At 31.5% G+C, this 19,888-nt stretch overlaps 1 protein-coding gene across 1 annotated transcript in view; it reads left to right on the top strand.

Moving 5' to 3' along the window:
* The window catches only part of LOC148299704 (A disintegrin and metalloproteinase with thrombospondin motifs 1-like), a 45,602-nt gene that overhangs the window by 10,689 nt on the left and 15,025 nt on the right, over positions 1-19,888 (top strand). Inside the window, exons 7-13 of the mRNA XM_088275785.1 lie at positions 1,962-2,094; positions 3,252-3,430; positions 7,774-7,943; positions 12,648-12,769; positions 15,254-15,398; positions 16,787-16,979; positions 18,156-18,300. Of these exons, the coding sequence (XP_088131911.1) occupies positions 1,962-2,094; positions 3,252-3,430; positions 7,774-7,943; positions 12,648-12,769; positions 15,254-15,398; positions 16,787-16,979; positions 18,156-18,300 (1,087 nt within the window). The remainder of the gene's footprint in view (positions 1-1,961; positions 2,095-3,251; positions 3,431-7,773; positions 7,944-12,647; positions 12,770-15,253; positions 15,399-16,786; positions 16,980-18,155; positions 18,301-19,888) is intronic.

Here is a 19,888-nt window from a genome sequence, read left to right as displayed (position 1 = left end):
GTTCATACATTTAATTAAATAAGTTTTTTTCTGTACGAAATGTACAAGCATTGAATTAAATTAGTTTTTCGACGAAACGAAATGTTCATACATTTAATTAAATTAGTTTTTCGACGAAACGAAATGTTCATACATTGAATCAAATTAGTTTTTCGACGAAACGAAATGTTCATACATTTAATTAAATTAGTTTTTCGACGAAACGAAATGTTCATACATTTAATTAAATTAGTTTTTCGACGAAACGAAATGTTCATACATTGAATCAAATTAGTTTTTCGACGAAACGAAATGTTCATACATTTAATTAAATAAGTTTTTTTCTGTACGAAATGTACAAGCATTGAATTAAATTAGTTTTTCGACGAAACGAAATGTTCATACATTTAATTAAATTAGTTTTTCGACGAAACGAAATGTTCATACATTTAATTAAATTAGTTTTTCGACGAAACGAAATGTTCATACATTTAATTAAATTAGTTTTTCGACGAAACGAAATGTTCATACATTTAATTAAATTAGTTTTTCGACGAAACGAAATGTACATACATTTAATTAAATTAGTTTTTCGACGAAACGAAATGTTCATACATTTAATTAAATTAGTTTTTCGACGAAACGAAATGTTCATACATTTAATTAAATTAGTTTTTCGATGAAACGAAATGTTCATACATTTAATTAAATTAGTTTTTCGACGAAACGAAATGTTCATACATTTAATTAAATTAGTTTTCCCACGATACAAAATGTTCATACATTTAATTAAATAAGCTTTTTCGATACGAAATGTCCATACACTTAATTGATTAAGTTTTTTCGATACAAAATGTTAATACTTTTAATTAAATAAGTATTTTTGACGTAACGAATATTCATATATTAAATTAAATAAGTTTGTTAGCGGTACGAAATTTGTATTTCGGTTGTATGTCCACCATAAAATAAAACATTTCAAGATAGGTGAACAGTTATTTCAGAAGTGACTTTTTTACAAACTTTATTACACATCTTTTGCATTATCCAACATAATATAAATACAAATAGAGAAAATATATATAAAATCTAAATACAAAAAAGATCCCACAAAGGCATGGCCTGTGTGTGGGTATACATTATATTAAGGTCATAGTAAAGAGCACTCGCAAGAATACAGTAGATATTATAAGAAGTAGAACTAGAATAAAAGTGTTAATATAAAATACAAAAAATAAAAAATACTTGACTAACAGAAAAAAAAAAAAATATTTAAAACAAAAAAATAGAATTAAAAACTTAAAAAATAAAAAAAAGGATGAAAAAGTTAAAAGTTATGTAAAATGTAAAAAGTTAGCAAGCATGTAACCACATGAGTGATACGTCTACAAGAAAATTTAATACAAAATTGTTTTTCAGATTTTTCGTTGTTGTTTGTGATAGGGAAAAATAATGTAAGGCAATGAGAGCTAAATATGACTACTACTACCATCACGCCGTTTCCCCGCAGGGGTAGGCAGAGAGGATGGAACGCCACACTCTTCTGCCCTGACATACACTCCTCGCCTCCTTCACATCCATATATCTAGTCATACACGCCCTTCCGATTACGCAGACTTTTGACACCGCCAGATTTTAGGTTCTGATTGATCTGATCGTGCCAAGTCTTTTTCCGTCGTCCTCGTTCTGTTTTTCCTCTCACATTCGTCACATGTATTTTTTATTATCATATTGTTTATAAAAACAAAAGTGATGTTTCTTTTAAAGAAAAGATTCCGGGCATTTGTCCGCGGGTATAAAATTGGCGAACCCTGAATTGGCGTTGGAGTATGTAGTCGTGTACTTATTAAATATTTATATATTTAAATCAAAACATATCTCAAATTAAGATTTCCCCTCGGGTCTGCTTAGTGCTGCCAGATCAAAAGAAATCTTAACGTTTCTTAGATTATTTTTTCAAAACAGTAATTTTTACGTTTCAGATACAGCCTGTGTCAGAAGTTTGAGCATATAGAGCCATGCACTCATCTGTGGTGTGGACACAAGAACTCTTCCCTGTACTGTATCACCAAGAAGGGGCCTCCCGTTGAGGGTACGCAGTGTGGGTTCGATAAGGTATGTTACAACACTAGTGCCAATTTTATAAAATTGATTTACTTTATTTTCACCACTTTTTTTTATTTTTACAATTTAACCTACCGGTTTCGACAATACTTTGTCATCAAAAGGGTTTATTTTAAATCAAAAACATTAAAATACTCTCACCAAAAACTTCCATACACTCCATAAAAAAATATATATTATAATTTTTTTTATGGAGTGTGTGGAAGTTTCTGCTGAGAGTATTTTAATGTTTTTGATATTTTTGATTTGAAATAAACCCTGATAATGACAAGGTATTGTCAAAACCGGTAGGTTAAATTTAATTAGTAAAAAAAGTGGTGAAAACAAAGTTAATTAATTTTATAAAATTTATAAAATGTGCCAAAAAGTATCTGCGGAAAACATTCAAGAAACTAATGGCAATTACTTAATTGATTTACGAAATAGATCAGATAAAGAAATTTCATATTAGCCAAACTCAACATCGTAGTTGGCATAATAAATATGATGTCAAGCGTCACTCGACATAGGAGTGGTAACGGGTAAATTAATACTCACCACATTTGGTGTTTTTCGTTTTATTACATCTGTATTTTGAAATTAATATTTTTTTGTTGCATTGCATTTTTTAAACATCCCCTTTAAATGGGATCACCTAGTAAATACACATACATACATATGTACATAATAATAAATAAATTGTACTATTATTTCAACATATTTAATTTATTATCCAATAGGTACGGCAAATTTAACAACACTTTTTTACTATTCTTTCCATACATTTGAATGATCAAATACGTCAAATTAGTAAATTAACACGTTTGGGTGATCTAAGATTATTTAAATTTAAATTTTATTAACGGCTAATGCCTTTAACAGTCCTAGCTTGGCTATCGTACTGGAGGTCCCGGGTTCGATTCCCAGGGTATAAATGAATATAAGTGATTTTTCACTAAAATATTTATTCAATATTACCCTTTTTAAAAATTATTAATAGTTAATAGTTAGTTTAAAAATTATAATTACTGACAATTTGATATCTCAGGCTGGCACTTAAGCGTAAGACGTATTACCAGAAAGAGAGCATATTTTACATAAGTTTGAATTTTTCCATTATGATCCGATATAATTTTTTTTTTCGTATTTTATATTGATATTTCTTTCAGTGGTGTGTGGACGGATATTGTCAGCACGTGGATGGGCGGCTGTCGGGCGGGGAGGGCGGCGAGGGGGGCACCAGGCAGCCCAGGGCGGGGGGCTGGGGCAACTGGACCGAGTGGGGCGCCTGCTCGCGCCCTTGCGGGTACGGGGTCCGCATCAGGACAAGGCGCTGTGACAACCCACCGTTAGTTTGCTTTTTACATTATATTTGTTCGGGGTAGGTAATATTTTGGTATAGGTATGGTTTTCTTTGAAAGTACTCGAGGGAGTTTGAAGTAAATATTATAATTATTTTTCAAATTATTTTTAAACCAGTGTTTACGGGAATTTTATACGGGTGTAAAGTGATTACTTAAACCAGCCTATGACGGTCATGTTTCAGACTGCCACATTCTTCTTCATCTATGTTAATATGTCAAAAATAGTTTTACTTGGTGAATACTGTTATTTCTCAAAAATTTTTATGACGCGCATCATGCGGAAAGCATTAAAACACATGGCACAATCGATTTGAAGAAATAGTCGTTCTTAACAAGTAAATTTTATTAATTGTTTCGGCAGTCACTTTGTGGTAAAATCAATCTATTTTTAATTAATGTTTTACTTATTAAATACTACTGTTTCTTAAAATCTACTGTGACACGTGTTTCTATGCATTCCGCATCATTTTCAAACACCGTACAGTGTTTGAAAATGATGCCGAATGCATGGAAACACGAGTCACGGTAGATTTTAAGAAATATTGGTATTTACTTAGTAAAACATTGATTAAAAATGTAAATTGTAATTAAAATGGTTAAATTTTGATTCACACTCATGAAATTTTACGATATATCATGGATTGAAAAGTAAAGCATACATATATATCTGTCTCTAATCTGGTGTAAGTGTGAACTATCACTTTTACTGTTTAATATAATTCCGAAGTTGTAATAGTTAGAAGTGGACTTAATATTACTTTAATGTTACATCCGAAGGCTTAAGCTCTGAAAGTTGTACACAATAGAGATTATGGGCTTCACGCTCCACCAACTTTCATGTTTGATGTAGGTATGTGCGATCCACGAGACGAGGGGTAGTCGCCCCAAGTTTGCACATTCGAAGCGGAAAACGTATTTCATATTACGTACCGCTAAAGAAAGCTTAATCGAGCAGTATCCTGCTATTAAAGCTTTATTCTTTACAAAAAAATATTATTTGTAGATTTGGTGTTTAATTTGTAGAACTCCATTTTAATTTATATTTTAAATGTTAAATCAAACACAGGTTTTTTGAGTCTACTAAGTTGAATTTTGCTGTTAAAAAAACACATAAAAATCAATTTAATTCAAAATTAATTTTTGTGTCTTTTTTTAACAATAAAATACAACTAGAAAGACTTAAAAAATCATTGTTTGATGGATTAGATCAGCTTATTTAACACTTTTTTGTTTGTATACAAGATCCGAACAGGATATTTAAAATACTGAGAAACGCATGAAAACCTGGTTTACAATTTTTGTGCAGCTTATAATTTGATCGGTTATTTTATTCTTTGCGTGTGTTTATATACTTGTTCCTAATTTTTTTATACACTTAAAGTTAGTATATTACTAAATTATAAAATTATATTACTGAATTATTACATATGTGTATAAACGTAACGTAGACTTTAATTTCGGTAAAAACCAATCCTTTATTATTTTATTTTGTGTTCTATGCATAAATTTACAACCGCGTACATAAATTTTTTAAACCCATGAAATACTGGGAAAAATTAATACCAAACTAAGTTTAATTTTAATATACAATTCTTCCTAGGATCAGTCTGAGAGAAAGTTGTAATAGGGTTATCTGGATACGATTAAAAAAGAAAAATGGCCCAAGCGACAAGGGAATCCGTTAAATTAAAGACCATTTCGTATTCCTCTCTCGTGTCGCTTGCGTCAATAGGGGTTTGAAAACATTCTCTAATATTTACTTACGCAACATTTAATAAACGTAAATTGAAATCCTTCCCTCCTTTTAAATGGAGCTTAAATTCTCGCCCAAAAGTAAGTTGGAATCATATTTCGTAACTCACGAGCATAACAATCGTAAATAATAACCAACTTTAATAAAACGTGGAATTGGAATCCAACATTGGATACTTCCAAAAATATATTTATTTAAAATATTTTTTGTGAGTTTAATATAAGGGTGAAGAGGTACCATCTGAACGATAGTTAATGCAAATTGTATTTGTATTGCTAAAATGTAGTCGGGTATCTTTTATAAATGGTATGTGATGTGTGTTCATGCATATATTTATGGTTATTAATATGAAATACGATTTATGATTTTATTGAATCCATTTATTTTAGTGACAGTAATTTTGCCTCCATTTTCGTCTTGTTCAAATTTGGTATATAAGTTCTAAAAATACATCTATGAATTTTGTGAAATCATCTTTGTTATTTTTAAAAATATATACTTACCACATGATGTTAGAATTTTGACTGTTTTGAACAAATGTTATAATTAAAATTATCTTACATTACAATTACTGGTATCTAGGACATAAGGAATACCAATTCAATAAATTAATGTGCATATTTTTATTGTTTCTAACCTGCAAGTACTCCAAGTACCTCCAAGTATATATTAGCAATATCCGAGTGACATCAGCATGTATGACTTTCTGAATGCAACTTTAAGCATCCTAGCTATTACTGCTATTATCATTTACGTAGATCATCTGTATCCCTTCAAATATATATGCTAATGCCCTATACATCGTTTGAGTGCGGAGAGGGGTCATTGGAAATAAATAATATCTTTTTTTTTGTTTTACTATAAAACATAAATATTTTAAAATTATTTAAATTTAAAACACTAATATTTTAAAATTATTATTAATTTAGCTTAGAAATAAAACCACATCATTAAAATGGCAAACTAAAATATTTGATGGTCTCCACTATTGTCCTCAATAAAAAGTGACATTTATTTGAGGATTTCTCAATGCAATGAAAAATCGACTTATTTTTCACTTTCTTTCATTTTGGAATTAGCCGTCTTCGCACGACACTCGCACAGTTATAAATACCGAGTGAAAGCTCACCCAAGAAAGCTTTCAGAAAACTATTTCATGAAATATCCCTTCTCTCTTTTTACACCCTTTTTCTACAATATTTCTCCTCGCTCTCAGAGGAATCAAATGCGACCGCGACGACTTTGTGAAAGTTTACGATATTGTCCGGTTGAAAGTTATATGTACTACTCACTTCTTTATTCCGGCAAAGAAATATTTTATGAGAACCGCTAAGGAGTGGAAAAAACACCTTTGTTGGTGTCGCAAAATCGAAGAATAAGGATATTTTAGTCTGCTTAAGGACGTTTATATATGGATGTAATATATGCCTTATTTTATCCTCGTTACACATATGAAAAAATATAAGCCGTTTGGCGAAAACAATTGTCATAGGCGCCGTTGTTACCTAGGGCGTTTGTATATGTATCGTATATGTATGTATTGAAATTTATTTCACTTGGTTAAAATTTTATTTTAATTGATTAGTACCTACCAATTGGATGTATTGAAAGTATGAGTGGGTACTAACCAATTGGATGTATCGAAAGTGTGAGTAGGTACTTACCAATTGATATTTTGAAAGTAAGAATAGGTACTATCTAACTGAATGTATTGACAGTATAGGTGGTCACTAACCAATTGGATGCATTGAAAGTACGAGTAGGTACTAACCAATTGGATGTATTGAAAGTTTGAATAGGTACTAACCATTTGGTTGAATTGAAAGTGTGGGTAGGTGCTAACCAATTGAATCTGTTGATAGTTTTAGAAGTTCTAGCTAATTTGATAATTTTAAAGTATTAGTAGGCTCTAACCAATTAAATGTATTAATTGTACCCAATTGGATATATTGAAAGTACGAGTAGGTCAAACCACTTGGATGTATTGATAGTATGGGTAGGAACTAGCTAATTGGAGTTTTTGTATGATTTTTTGTTCCAAAGTATTAGTAAGTACCTAATAACCAATTGACGGGTTGAACGTAACCAATAGGAGATATTGAAATTATAAGTAGGCACTTACCAATTGGATGTATTGATAGTATGGGTAGAAACTAGCTAATTGGAGTTTTTGTATGATTTTTTGTTCCATAGTATTAGTAAGTACTACCCAATTGACGGATTGAATGTAACCTATGGGACATATTGAAAGTATGAGTAGGCACTAACCAATTGGATGTATTGAAAGTATGAGTGGGATCTAACCAATTGGATGTATTAAAAGTATGAGTGGGCTCTAATCACTTGGATGTATTGAAAGTATGAGTGAGCTCTAATCAATTGGATGTATTGAAAGTATGAGTAGGCACTAACCAATTGGATGTATTGAAAGTATAAGTGGGCTGTAATCACTTGGATGTATTGAAAGTATGAGTGGGCTCTAACCAATTGGATGTATTGAAAGTATGAGTAGGCTCTAACCAATTGGATGCATTGATAGTATGGGTAGGTACTAAGAAATTGTTTGTATTTCAGGCCGGCTTGGGGTGGCGCAGATTGTATGGGACCTTCTGAAGAGAAGCGGGTGTGTCGCCAGAGCCGCAATTGCTGGCAGATGCCAACGTGGGACCCTCGCGCCGAGCGCTGCGCGACTCTTCCTTCCCAGGGTGGGAGCCACGACTGGTTGCCGTACGACACCGATGAAGGTACGTAATCATAGGATAATAATAATAATAAAAATAATAAATTTGGATAACTTATACAGCGATAAATAAAAATCTATCAGCGGAAGCTAAACTGGCAGTGCACAGCGGAGTCCTGTTTCCAACTCTAATGTATGGAAGTGAAACAGGGAGTTGACAAAAGAAGGATGATAGTAGACTGAACGCAGTCGAAATGCGATCTCTCAGAAGAATGTGCGACAAAACGATGTATGATAGATGTGCGAATAGTGAAATAAGGAAGGAATGCAAAGCTGAGATAAGCATTATCGATAAAATAAGAAAGGTGTGTTGAGATGGTTTGGACATGTAGAACGAATGAGTGAGGAAAGAACGGTAAAACAAATTTATGAGGCGAATGTAAGTGGAAAAAAGAGCAAAGGAAGACCGAGAAAAACATGGCACGATCAGTATGCCAAATACTTGAAAGTGGTCAGGTTAGGAGTAACAATCGGCGGGTATGTATGAGGAGATGCATGAACGTGGAAGAGGCGAAGAATGTTTGCAAGGACAGAGTGGTGTGGCGTTCTATTCTCTCTGCCTACCCCTGCGGATGGTTAGTTAGTTAGTTATATAGCGCCATTTTCGTAAAATAATACCTCAAGGGCGCTTCACAGTGAATGAATTGGGGAAAATATTATGGTGGAAATGATTTAGCAAATAAATGTGTTTTTAGTATTTTTCTAGAGATCATCTCACTCTCACAACAGGATAGATGCCTCTCTAGTATTGGTAGATGGCACATTGACATTGGCGATGGTAGGGTAGATGGTAGATGGTAGATGGCATTTTTAGATCTAAACGCTAGTGGGTACATTTCATATTTCTTCGTATTATTTTTTATCTTCTCACCCTACCTGTCAAAGAACACAAATTGATTTTTTTTTATAAAACACTGTAAAATAATGAAACTCTTTATACATAAACACATTGTTTTAAATCACTTTTATTTTTGGTTGTTTTTTTTCCAATCGGTTTCGACAAGCATCTTGTCGTCTTCGGGGATAAAGTGTGAATATCTAACTATGAAATTGACAAAAGTGCTTGTCGAAACCGGTTGGGAAAAAGTACTAACAATAAAAGTTTATAAATTATGCCACAAAGAATCAGAAAAAGGCATCCAAGAAATCAAGTTTATTTATGTTAACTTTGAGTCAATGGCTTATTTTTTTTAGGTTCATATACTGATGTTCAGCGCATTCTTCTAGGTTATATTATCAGTATAAAAATGTAGATAAATGTTATTCTACTACCATCAAACTACTTTTCTACAGTGGTGTATATTTTTTTTAATATTTGTATTTTAGTCGTTTTTCTCTTTAAAAAGAACATTTAAAATATCATTAAAGTACCAATTTCAAAATTACTAAGAAGGTAGAATAATTTTCGTAAATTTTTTATTTATTTGTGTTTGTATTTATTTTAGAGTTTTAATTAAGATCGTATGATTCCAACCGTTTTATTGTTGGACGTGCTTGGGACTAAAGCATTATTAGGAATTTAAGGAGTAACCCAACCGAAATTTTAACAAAACCTACCCCATAATTCTGATTAATTATCGCACATGGAGCATAAAATGATATTAAAACACGTGTTACACATAATTCAGATAGGAAATAAAGCAATGACTTACTTAAATATATTTAAAAAAAATAATACAAAACTTTTTTCAACGACAAAAATATATACGAAAATACTGAATTCAACTCCCTTTAGGAGTTGAATTCAGTATTTTCGTATATATTGTGAACGCACATGTATAAAATACTGAATTCAACCCAAGAAAATCTATATTTTTTAATGAGTATTACGACTATGTAAACCAAAATAGATATGAAGCAGTACACCCTTCATTGCATGACTTAATTTTAAATAAAAAAAAAGGATTGTATGTTACTCTAAACATTAGAGAGAAAAAAAGAATGAAAAACATTTAACAAGGAAAAATCGAGAAAATATTTATGCATCAAATTCGCAACATCATGCAATGGTTATCCTTATTAGATATTGATATAGTTTTAACTCTTGGCTTTGTATCACATTTGATACACGATGCAGCGAAGGGTTAATTTGGAGTAGAGAATATGGAACTCTGGGTATTCGAAAGGATTATCTGTTAGATATATGACAATTGTGAACGCACATGTACTTATGTCACGGGTTAGATCAATATATAGGGTCCGCCATCTAAAGTTTTTTTTTTTTAACTAGTGCTTATTTCGTGAATGGTAACACTTAGCTCATGTCTGATTTAACAGATAATTAGTTTTATCCTTCCGCTGAGCGAATATGGTTGTGTATACGCTTGAACAACGCTGGGAAATATTGCGACATTACTTTGAAAATCATGGTAATGTTGCAGAATGTGTGCGAAAATTGCGTACGGTTTTTGGAAGAAGAGAAGCACCGTCAGCTCCGTATGTTCGTTATCTTGTGAAAAAAGTGAAAGAAACTGGCATCCTCATCGATAAACCAAAGCGTGAAAAGCCAAAAACAGTGCGTACACCCGAGAATATCGATGTTGTGGCAGAAAGTGTGCGTGAAGCGCCATCAACATCAATTCACCGTCGTTCTCAACAATTGAACATTTCGGAGACATCATTGAGACGAATTTTGCATAAAGACCTTGGTATGACGCCATACAAAGTCCAATTGGTTCAGGAGTTGAAGCCAACTGACCATCCAATGCGTTTTCGCTTCGCTGAGTGGGCCTGCGATCGACTTACAGAAGATGCCGATTTTGCCAAAAAAATCATCTTTTCGGATGAAGCTCATTTTGATCTTGGCGGGTATGTAAACAAGCAAAATTGTCGTATTTGGGGCACAGAAAACCCGCACGCATACATTGAAAAGCCGGTACACCCAAAACGAGTCACTGTTTGGTGCGGATTTTGGTCCAGAGGCATAATTGGGCCATTTTTCTTTGAAAATGAGCAAGGAGTGGCCGTTACAGTCAATGGCGATCGTTATCGGGCCATGTTGAACGGATTTTTGTTCACAAAAATTGAAGAGGAGGATATTGGCAACATTTGGTTTCAACAGGACGGCGCTACGTGCCACACAGCCGAAGCTACGAAGTTTTTTTTTTATAGCATTTTCAAAAAAAAAAAGTTATTTGGCGGACCCTTTATATCTAGAATTGGTGAATGTTACACGTGTGTAGAGTGATTACTTAACCACACCTATGGCGGTTATAAGTCCTGTAAATGTCCAGCCTTCCATATTCTTCTTCATCTATGTTGAGATGTCAAAAATTATTAATTAATTAATGCTGTATATATTTCATACACCAACAATAAAAACGGTTTCAGCTTTTTAGTAAACAAGAATTTCTAAAGATAGCGCTCCAACGCGCATGTGAATGACTGATTGTATTATTGCACAAATATAAGTTCCAAAAAGTGATGTAAAAGCTCGACCACGAACAAAATGGTGAATTTTAAACATCTTGTAGTATGATTCTATAATTTGTTTCCATATTCCCTTCATTTTGCTTCTGTGAATGAGATATCTGGCTTGCATGTATGAGGAGATGCATGAATGTAGAAGAGATGAATATTGTTTCAAAGATAGAGTGGCGTTATATCTTCTTTGCCTACACATGTGGGAAAGCGGTGCGAAGATTATTACTTAGGGAGTTAGTTATTTTTTATTATTTTGTATTCCACAATATATTATAATTACAAGTGCAAAAAAATATATAATGTTTAAAAAAAATCCCACAAAGGCATGGCCTGTGTGTGGGTAAATATTTTATTTTAGGTTATAATGAAGGTCACTGGAAAAAATACAATAGATATCAGACACATAAATAACAGAACTAAAAAACAGACATAAAAATTTATTCAAGTACTAATATAAACTATGTATGTACAAATGTTTGATTTTAACAGAAAATAAAAAATCAAAAAGATTTACAGAAGAAAGTACTTAGATCTATTTTTTAATAAATAATTTAGGCAAAATTTTAAATCGAAACAAACTTAGATAATTCATGTCTATCACACAGTCTTTGTGGAATAAATAAAACAATTTTGGAGCTATGAAAAATGAGTGTCTTTGCGCGAGTCTGGATTTGCAAAAAGGGATTTCTAGTACATTATTCATTCTTTGGCTAGATCTATTAAATTATTTTATGATTTTAATTTTTCACAAGGCATTTTTTTCTTAAAATTGTCTACAGAAATCAAACTATTTGTGCTTAAAGCAATCAACCATCTTGAAAATAAGTTAAGATAACAATGTTTCACCTTTCAATCTCCCGGGAGATACGCATTTACATAATGCTATGTATGTATGTTCATGAATGCCTCGAGGCAACGTATAAGAAATAAGCAACTTAAAGCCGAAAATAAGCCTGAGAAATATATTTTCGTATATTTTGAACAAAGGAACAATAAAATATTAGCCCAATCGAAAAATCTTACTTCTACGTTAAGTTATGTTAACTCAATCGTTAAATATGAAGGCAAGATGTTCGGTCATGTGGGTCAATTCCACAAGAAGATTAGGGGGTCAATTCCACAGTGAAATTAACGCATTAACTATATTTATTTAAGATAACGTTAAAATTACTTCTTGGCTTTTAGTTTCAAGAATTTTGGCATTTTTAAATCGGTGGTCGATTGGTATTGTCAGCATGTTAATGGCACCGAAAAATATTTTGCACTGCTTCTTTTATTTTTTCAGATGATCTTGTTTGTAGAGTCAGTTGCGTTTTATGGGAATCCGGAGAAGTTGTCAGGAGCGGAGAATATCTTCCTGATGGTACGCCATGTTCCTATGAGACAGAACACCATATCTGTATTGGGGTAAGCTCGTGTTACCTACCTTACCTAACTTATAATTTTTAGCTCGTTTGATACATAAAAAAATCATAAAGAAGTTTTTACTGAACACTTGAAGACTTTTATATTATTTTATTATACAGAGTGGCGCAAAACTAATCATCTAATTTTGTTTTTGAATAACTTTTTTAAAACATCAAAAAAATTGAGTAATGACAATCTTTATTCTGACCATTAAATTTTTTCTATTATGTGGAAAAGATGATATCCGTCAAGTGGCTGCCGGCAGTGTTGATACACATTTGTACCCAATTTATCAATCCGTTTGTATACTTCAGCTATCTTGTCCACAAACGTCTAATATGATTGACGTACGACGATATTTTATTTATTGTTTCGGCATGAACTTTGTGGTAAGACATGTTACAATGATTAAAGAAAACACTTGTTTTTTACCACTTGAGTTTTATTATAGACTACATGTTTCAGAAGTTAAACTTCCATCATTAGGTCTGTATAATAACATAAAATTTGTTATTATACAGACCTGAATGATGGAAGTTTAACTTCTGAAACATGTAGTCTATAATAAAACTCAAGTGGTAAAAAACAAGTGTTCTCTTTAATCATTGTGACGTACGACAACATTTGCAAACGTTATAACATCTTCCGATAGGGTGAATAATATTGCGCCACCCTTTGCAAGAAATTTAAATTTTACTTGGTTTTATAGCCAAAAATATTAATACACGAATATATATGTCATTCAGTAATATACGATGATATTATACGTCAATAACGAGAGATAATGTAGATGAAAACATAGCTTAAATTTGATCCTACTTTTTCCATTAATAATAGTAGGCTGTAAGCTGCTTACTCCGGTGTAAAATTTTCGTATTATCTTTCGAATTTTACCTCCCATTTAACTTTATCTAAAAGCTTTTGTGATCGGAAGGTATTCCCTTGCTTTGTAATAAAATCCCTATACTTTTATTCCTTGTTACTCCTATTACATAATATCGAGTTGCATTAAAAACATGATGGTGTTATTTATTTTTCAAAACAGGTTAAAAGCAGTGGGTGAATACTTTTTTTGGTTTACATTATTCTTTCATGTTTTATTATTTCGTATTATTATACGAAAATCGGAATGCATTAGCATGACCTAGTAGGTTAGTAGGTGATGCATGCCCTAGTAGGTTACTAGATGATGCGTGCCCTAATAAGTTAGTAGGGTACACTTGGCCTAGTATTATAGGTACCAGGTTGTTCATTCTCTAGCAGGTTAGTAGGTAATGCATGCCCTAGTCGGTTATTAGGTAATGCATGCCGTCATAAGTACTAACATTCGTAAATACTAAGGTAATGCATACCGTAGTAAGTCAGTAGGATATATCGCTCACTCCTTTCAAGAACGTCATATAACAAAAAACGTCAATTTTCAGTTATGCATGTTTTCGGAATGCCCAGAAAATGTACAATATCCCAGCAAAAGCGGCATATTTTAAACTTATTATTTACCCGCTACAGGGCAGAAAGTGTTGTTTTTGCATTTTGAAGAAAAGGTATCGTTTAATTTTTTTTTTTAATAAACTTAAAATTTTTCAAATGGAGAAAAAACATTCAGATTTTACCTAAAAAGATCTGTTGCACAGTAAAAAGTTTAATAAGTGGCTTGATATTTATTTTTGATAAATTGTATTATATTTTTAAACTTTGAAAACGATCTCCTGAAAAATCTATTTTTATTTAATTAATAACGTTGTTTAAAGGAGTGAGCGATATGTACATGCCCAAGTAGGTATTGTATGCCCTAGTAAGTTAGTAGGCGATGCATACCTTTGCAGATAATTGCATGCCCTTGTAGGTTAGCAAATAGATCAAAATTCAAATTTTAAAGTTCAAGTTCAAATTTAGACTAAGTCATATTAATATACGGTTTTATTTATAGGACAGCCAAATCTTCTGCTAAAGCGTCATCCATATTTTAGCAAACTTTCAGTATAATATTTTACAAATACTTTCTCAAATTACATTTTTTAACATATAGAAAAAGCTGATGACGTGTTATACTCGTATTTAGTTGATGTAGTCAACAATCGATTTTACGATTTACCTTTCAAAATATCGTTCAATGAGATGTTTTAGTAATAACGTAAAAAAATAAACACTTATAAAACCAGTTATTGAGTTTTATTTCGAAAAAAAGTTTCGAAAGCGTCAGTGGTTCTCATCAACAGGTGATTACAAAAACATAATTAATAATTAGTTGTCAAAATTTGGTTAGATGAAGAAGGCACATCAGCGCAGTAAGCTGGTATTATTCATTGTCTTATGTAGGGGGCAGCTTTCGTTTTATTTATGAATAAGCATTTCATAATTTGAATCCAGGATCTTTTGACTAAAAAAAGTCTTGAGTCAATATTTTATTTTCCGGAATACCTTAATAGGGGCGCGTGAAGTGTTCACCTTTTACATCATCCCGAAACATTTTTTTTATTTCAGGGAAGGTGTAACGAGTATGGATGTGACGGAGTGGCTAATTCTACTGCTAGGGAAGATCGTTGCGGAGTTTGTAACGGAAATGGAAATACCTGTTTTGATAATCACCTTGTGTTCAACAAAACCCTTAAGAAGGGACAGAATCAAAGTAAGTAACATTTTGTGCATTAAGTGCATTTTTTACAAAAACGTGATCATTGACTATTTGATATCTTACTAGCTTAATATTGACCTGAAAAAAATCCCAAAGGATTTTAAACATGGAAGTATAATTTATTGACTGAAAGTATAATTTATTAAGTATTATTAACTTTGTTATTAAGTATTTATTAAGTATTATTTTAACCGGGGTGTAAACGAACTATTGTTTACTTAAAGTATTATTATTAAGTATAATTTATTGTTAAAAACGACTAACTGTATTGATGTATGTTTTCTTGACGAGCAAAATTGACTTAATTGGCACTCCTGAACATTTTACGTTTTGTTAGTTGGTCACTTTCTTCTGTACGACTACGATATATTCAATTAATACGCTAACATCCTGAAATTAGATCGAATGTCAGTTTCAAAATGACAAAGTTGTTTAAAATAGAAACACAGAAGTACAGTCAAAATTCAATTAAGATATATATTTTGACATCTCAATATAGATAAAGAAGAATATGGAAGTCAGGGTATTTAGAGAGCTTATGTAATTTCATAGGTTATTTAAATGATCTCTTTACAAACATTCATCATTCTACCGATGATTGACTACTACAGTACTCAATTTGTTTTTGGATTTATATAATACATTTATCAATCTCATGACGCCTTATGTTTGAGTTTACGGCAGTATCTATGTTCAGTTTGAGAAAGCTTTTATTTAGCAGAGACCATTTTATGTATGTAAAAATAACCAAGTGGAGAAAAAATTATTGCTGCATGTTAAAACTGTCACATAGAATTGTATAGCTACATAAGGACCGCAGTCGTCGTAAATTCGTTTGATAATGCCCTAACAAAGCGAAACAATTGTCACAATATTATTTTTTAAGTATTTTTGTTATTAAAATACAACTTAGTAGAATCAAAAAATCTGTCTTTGATTTATAACTAATACATAAATTAATATGGAGTTCTACAAATTAAACGCCAAATCAAAAAATATATAAGTATATAGAGAAAAAATACTGCGAAATATACCATAAATTTATTAACATACTTGACTTAAAATGTCTACGAAGATAATGCCATTAGAAATTGAATCCAAGTATTGACACCAACTTTCTGAATCCTCAACGCTTTGATATCGTTTATCAGTTCGTATTGTATTGTACGTATACGAATAAAAGTACCTTTGTATATTATAATGAAATTGAAGTTAAGGGGGTCTATGGGATATTGAAGGATTTTCTCGTCTCCGATTGTAAAGAGTTTCTCATCTGTTTTTTATTGTTGCTAACCTGTAATAAAGCTAACTTTATTTTTATGTAAAACTAATTAATTAATTTTCCATTTTTTTTTAAATAATTATATTCTGTATCTTTTAAGATTTGACAAGACTCTTGGTCATTCCTCGTCACTCTCGCGAAGTCAATGTGAGGGTGAATCTGCAATCATCAACAGACCCTAACCAGATAGTCTCCTACTCCTTGTTTCATCTGGCACTGAAGGACAGGACCAAAAAGGTCTACAGGATGGTTATCAGGGATCCTAATGATATGCTCCAGATGTCACAGCAACGGTAAATATCAAATTTACCTTTATTTTAAGAATTTTTTTTTAATGAAATATAATTAAAATGTAACTTTGTTTTCAAATCACGACAAATATTTTTTTATAATTTAATTATAATGTCTACCGGTTTCGAAGTTAACTGCTTCTTTATCAAGACCGCTTCTTTTAAAAGAAGCGGTTAGCTTCGAAACCGGTAGACATTATAATTAAGTTATAATAAAATATTTAAAGTGATTTGAAAACAAAGTTCCAATTTAATTATAAAATGGAAAATCACAATGTAAGTCCTTCAAATATAAATTATATTTTTATAACTTTCACTTGGTCACAAGGATCCTAATGATGTGTTTTTTATATCATAGCTAAGTAATTATCAAATATACTTTTATGACAAGCCGTGGCGCAGTTGGGTGGATGCTCGACTGCGAAACTGGCGTCGCGGGTTCGATTCCCGCCAATTGAAAATAAAATTCAAGACAGATCTATTTTCAATTGGTCTGGGTGTTTGTGATGTATTTTTCACATTTATCTTCCCTATACTTACTATCCTACCAGCAAACAAGACTCTCAAATAGGCTTTGCGAATTATTCCTTTTTTTTTTAAATGAATTTTTATCACTTTTACTTGGTCATCAAGGATACTAATGATTTGCTTCAAATTTCACAGCAACGGTAAGTATCAAATTTATTTTTACTTTAAATATTTTACTTATTATCTTTATGCTTCATATGAGGCTTATTTGAATTTGAGGAAACATAATATACTATTATTTAAAAAATGTTAATAATATTATTACTATTATTAACATTTTTATGATAGTATTAATAAATAATAATGAATCACATACACAGTTAAAATAAAATGTACTTTGATATTTCAATTTCAGTGTTTTGAATATTAACAATGTTACAATTTAATGATTTAATGTTAATAACATTAAAAATAGAGAAATTTCATTTGCTGAATGGAAATTTATATTTTAATGTATACACTTTAATTTTTTTTTAAATTTGTAATGTAAATGTTAGTTGAAAATAAATCAATTGAAATTTAATTGAATTGAATTGAAGAAAAATAATTTTTAAGATCTCAAATGAGGTCTTAATGTAGGAGAGGGATAGTATAAGTACTTGAGAAAGTTGGAGGATATCCATATGATTAATGACATTGTGTTTTTTTTAGATCAGACCACACCAGTCCCGTGTGGGCGGACTTCCAGGACGGTCCTGCTGCAGTGCTGGGCGGAGCCGCCCTCCGGGTAGGGCGCCCACCAGGAGCGCTCACACTCCGCACCAAGGGCCCCCTGCACACAGACATCACACTACTAGTAATTTTTCATTATGTTATTCTTCTTCCTAAACTGATATCAATAATATTCTCATTTATATAAACTTATATATATTTATAAGTATTTTTATTTATTTTCATGTACATAATGAAAATTAATCACCTATATTTAATTCTACGTGAGATATTTTAACGCATTGCACCACTTATAAAGATGGCATGATTCGTTCGTACAACAAACCATTTAATTATGGTATGACAGATTTTTTTTTACTAGAATAAAATTAAGAATGAATTTCGATGTTAATTAATGATGTTGAATGCATCGAAACACATATCGCTCACTCCCTTCAACAACGTCATAAATAAAATAAAAACTTGATTTTTAAGGAGATCGTTTATAAAGTTTAAAAATATAATGAAATTTATTGAAAATAAATATCAAGCCACTTATTGAACTTTTTACTGTGCCACAGATCTTTATAGGTAAAACCTGAATGTTTTTTCTTCATTTGAAAAATATTAAGTATAAAAAAAATAATTAAACGATACCTTTACTTGAAAATGCAAAAACAACACTTTCTGCCCTATAGCGGGTAAATGTCAAGTTAAATATATGCCGCTTTTGCTGGGAAATAGTATATTTTCTGGGCATTCCGAAAACATGCACAACTGAAAATTGACGATTTTTGATATATGACGTTCTTGAAAGGAGTGAGTGATATTCGCTACGCAATGCACAATAAAAACAACATTTAGGAGTTTTAAAATCATGTTTTTTAAATTATATTTTCTTATGGTGTACGGAGTGCGTGGAAGTTTTTGTTAAGGAAAGGGTAATAAACTATGAGTATTTCAATGTTTGAGAACATTTTCTAGACATTCCGAAAACATGCACAACTGAAAATTGACGATTATAATAGACTTTAGAAATAGCGATATTGACCAAATACAATTAACATGTAAAAAAATGTTATTTCACGTGTTTATATACACTTTTATTCATAAAATAATAAAAAAATAAGTTACACGTGTAGTTAACTCTACTTGAAATATTTGAAATAAATGGCGAGAATGCTGGTTCATTTGATTTTCACTTTATTAAATTTGTTCGAAAATAACCGCAATTTTATGCCAATCAGAAAAATGTAAATTTCTCGCCTGGATTTACATACGAAATCCATTAAAAGTGATATTCCACTCTGTCTCGCACACAATTGCCTCTTATTTCTTCTTTTCAATCCTAAAATGCCTCAAGGATCTCATTTTGCGAACGAACATGCTTAGAATGTATTAAAACCTTCACTCTAAATAGAGAGGAATGATATCATTTTGGTGAATCTGACCTATTTCGTCTGAGAGATAAAAATAGTTTTTTAAAACAATAAAAAATCACGACGCACACACAATAGTTTTTTTTGTCAACAATATGTTTTCATTTTTTTATTGTTACACGTGTCGTGCTACAATATCATTGAAAAATAGGAAACCCTCAACAATATATATTTATTTATAAATATATATTGTTGAGGGTTTGTCGGCCTCCGTGGTGTAATGGTCAGCTACCGTGCTGGAGGTCCCGGGTTCGATTCCCAGGGGGGGTGAAAATAAATATTAGTGATTTTACA

This window comes from Brachycentrus maculatus, unplaced genomic scaffold, assembly GCF_059751285.1.
Source record: "Brachycentrus maculatus isolate JH-2025_06_01 unplaced genomic scaffold, ASM5975128v1 h1tg000990l, whole genome shotgun sequence".
Taxonomy (NCBI): domain Eukaryota; kingdom Metazoa; phylum Arthropoda; class Insecta; order Trichoptera; family Brachycentridae; genus Brachycentrus; species Brachycentrus maculatus.
Note: the sequence above shows the minus strand (reverse complement) of the source record. Positions and strands in the feature narration are given on the sequence as shown.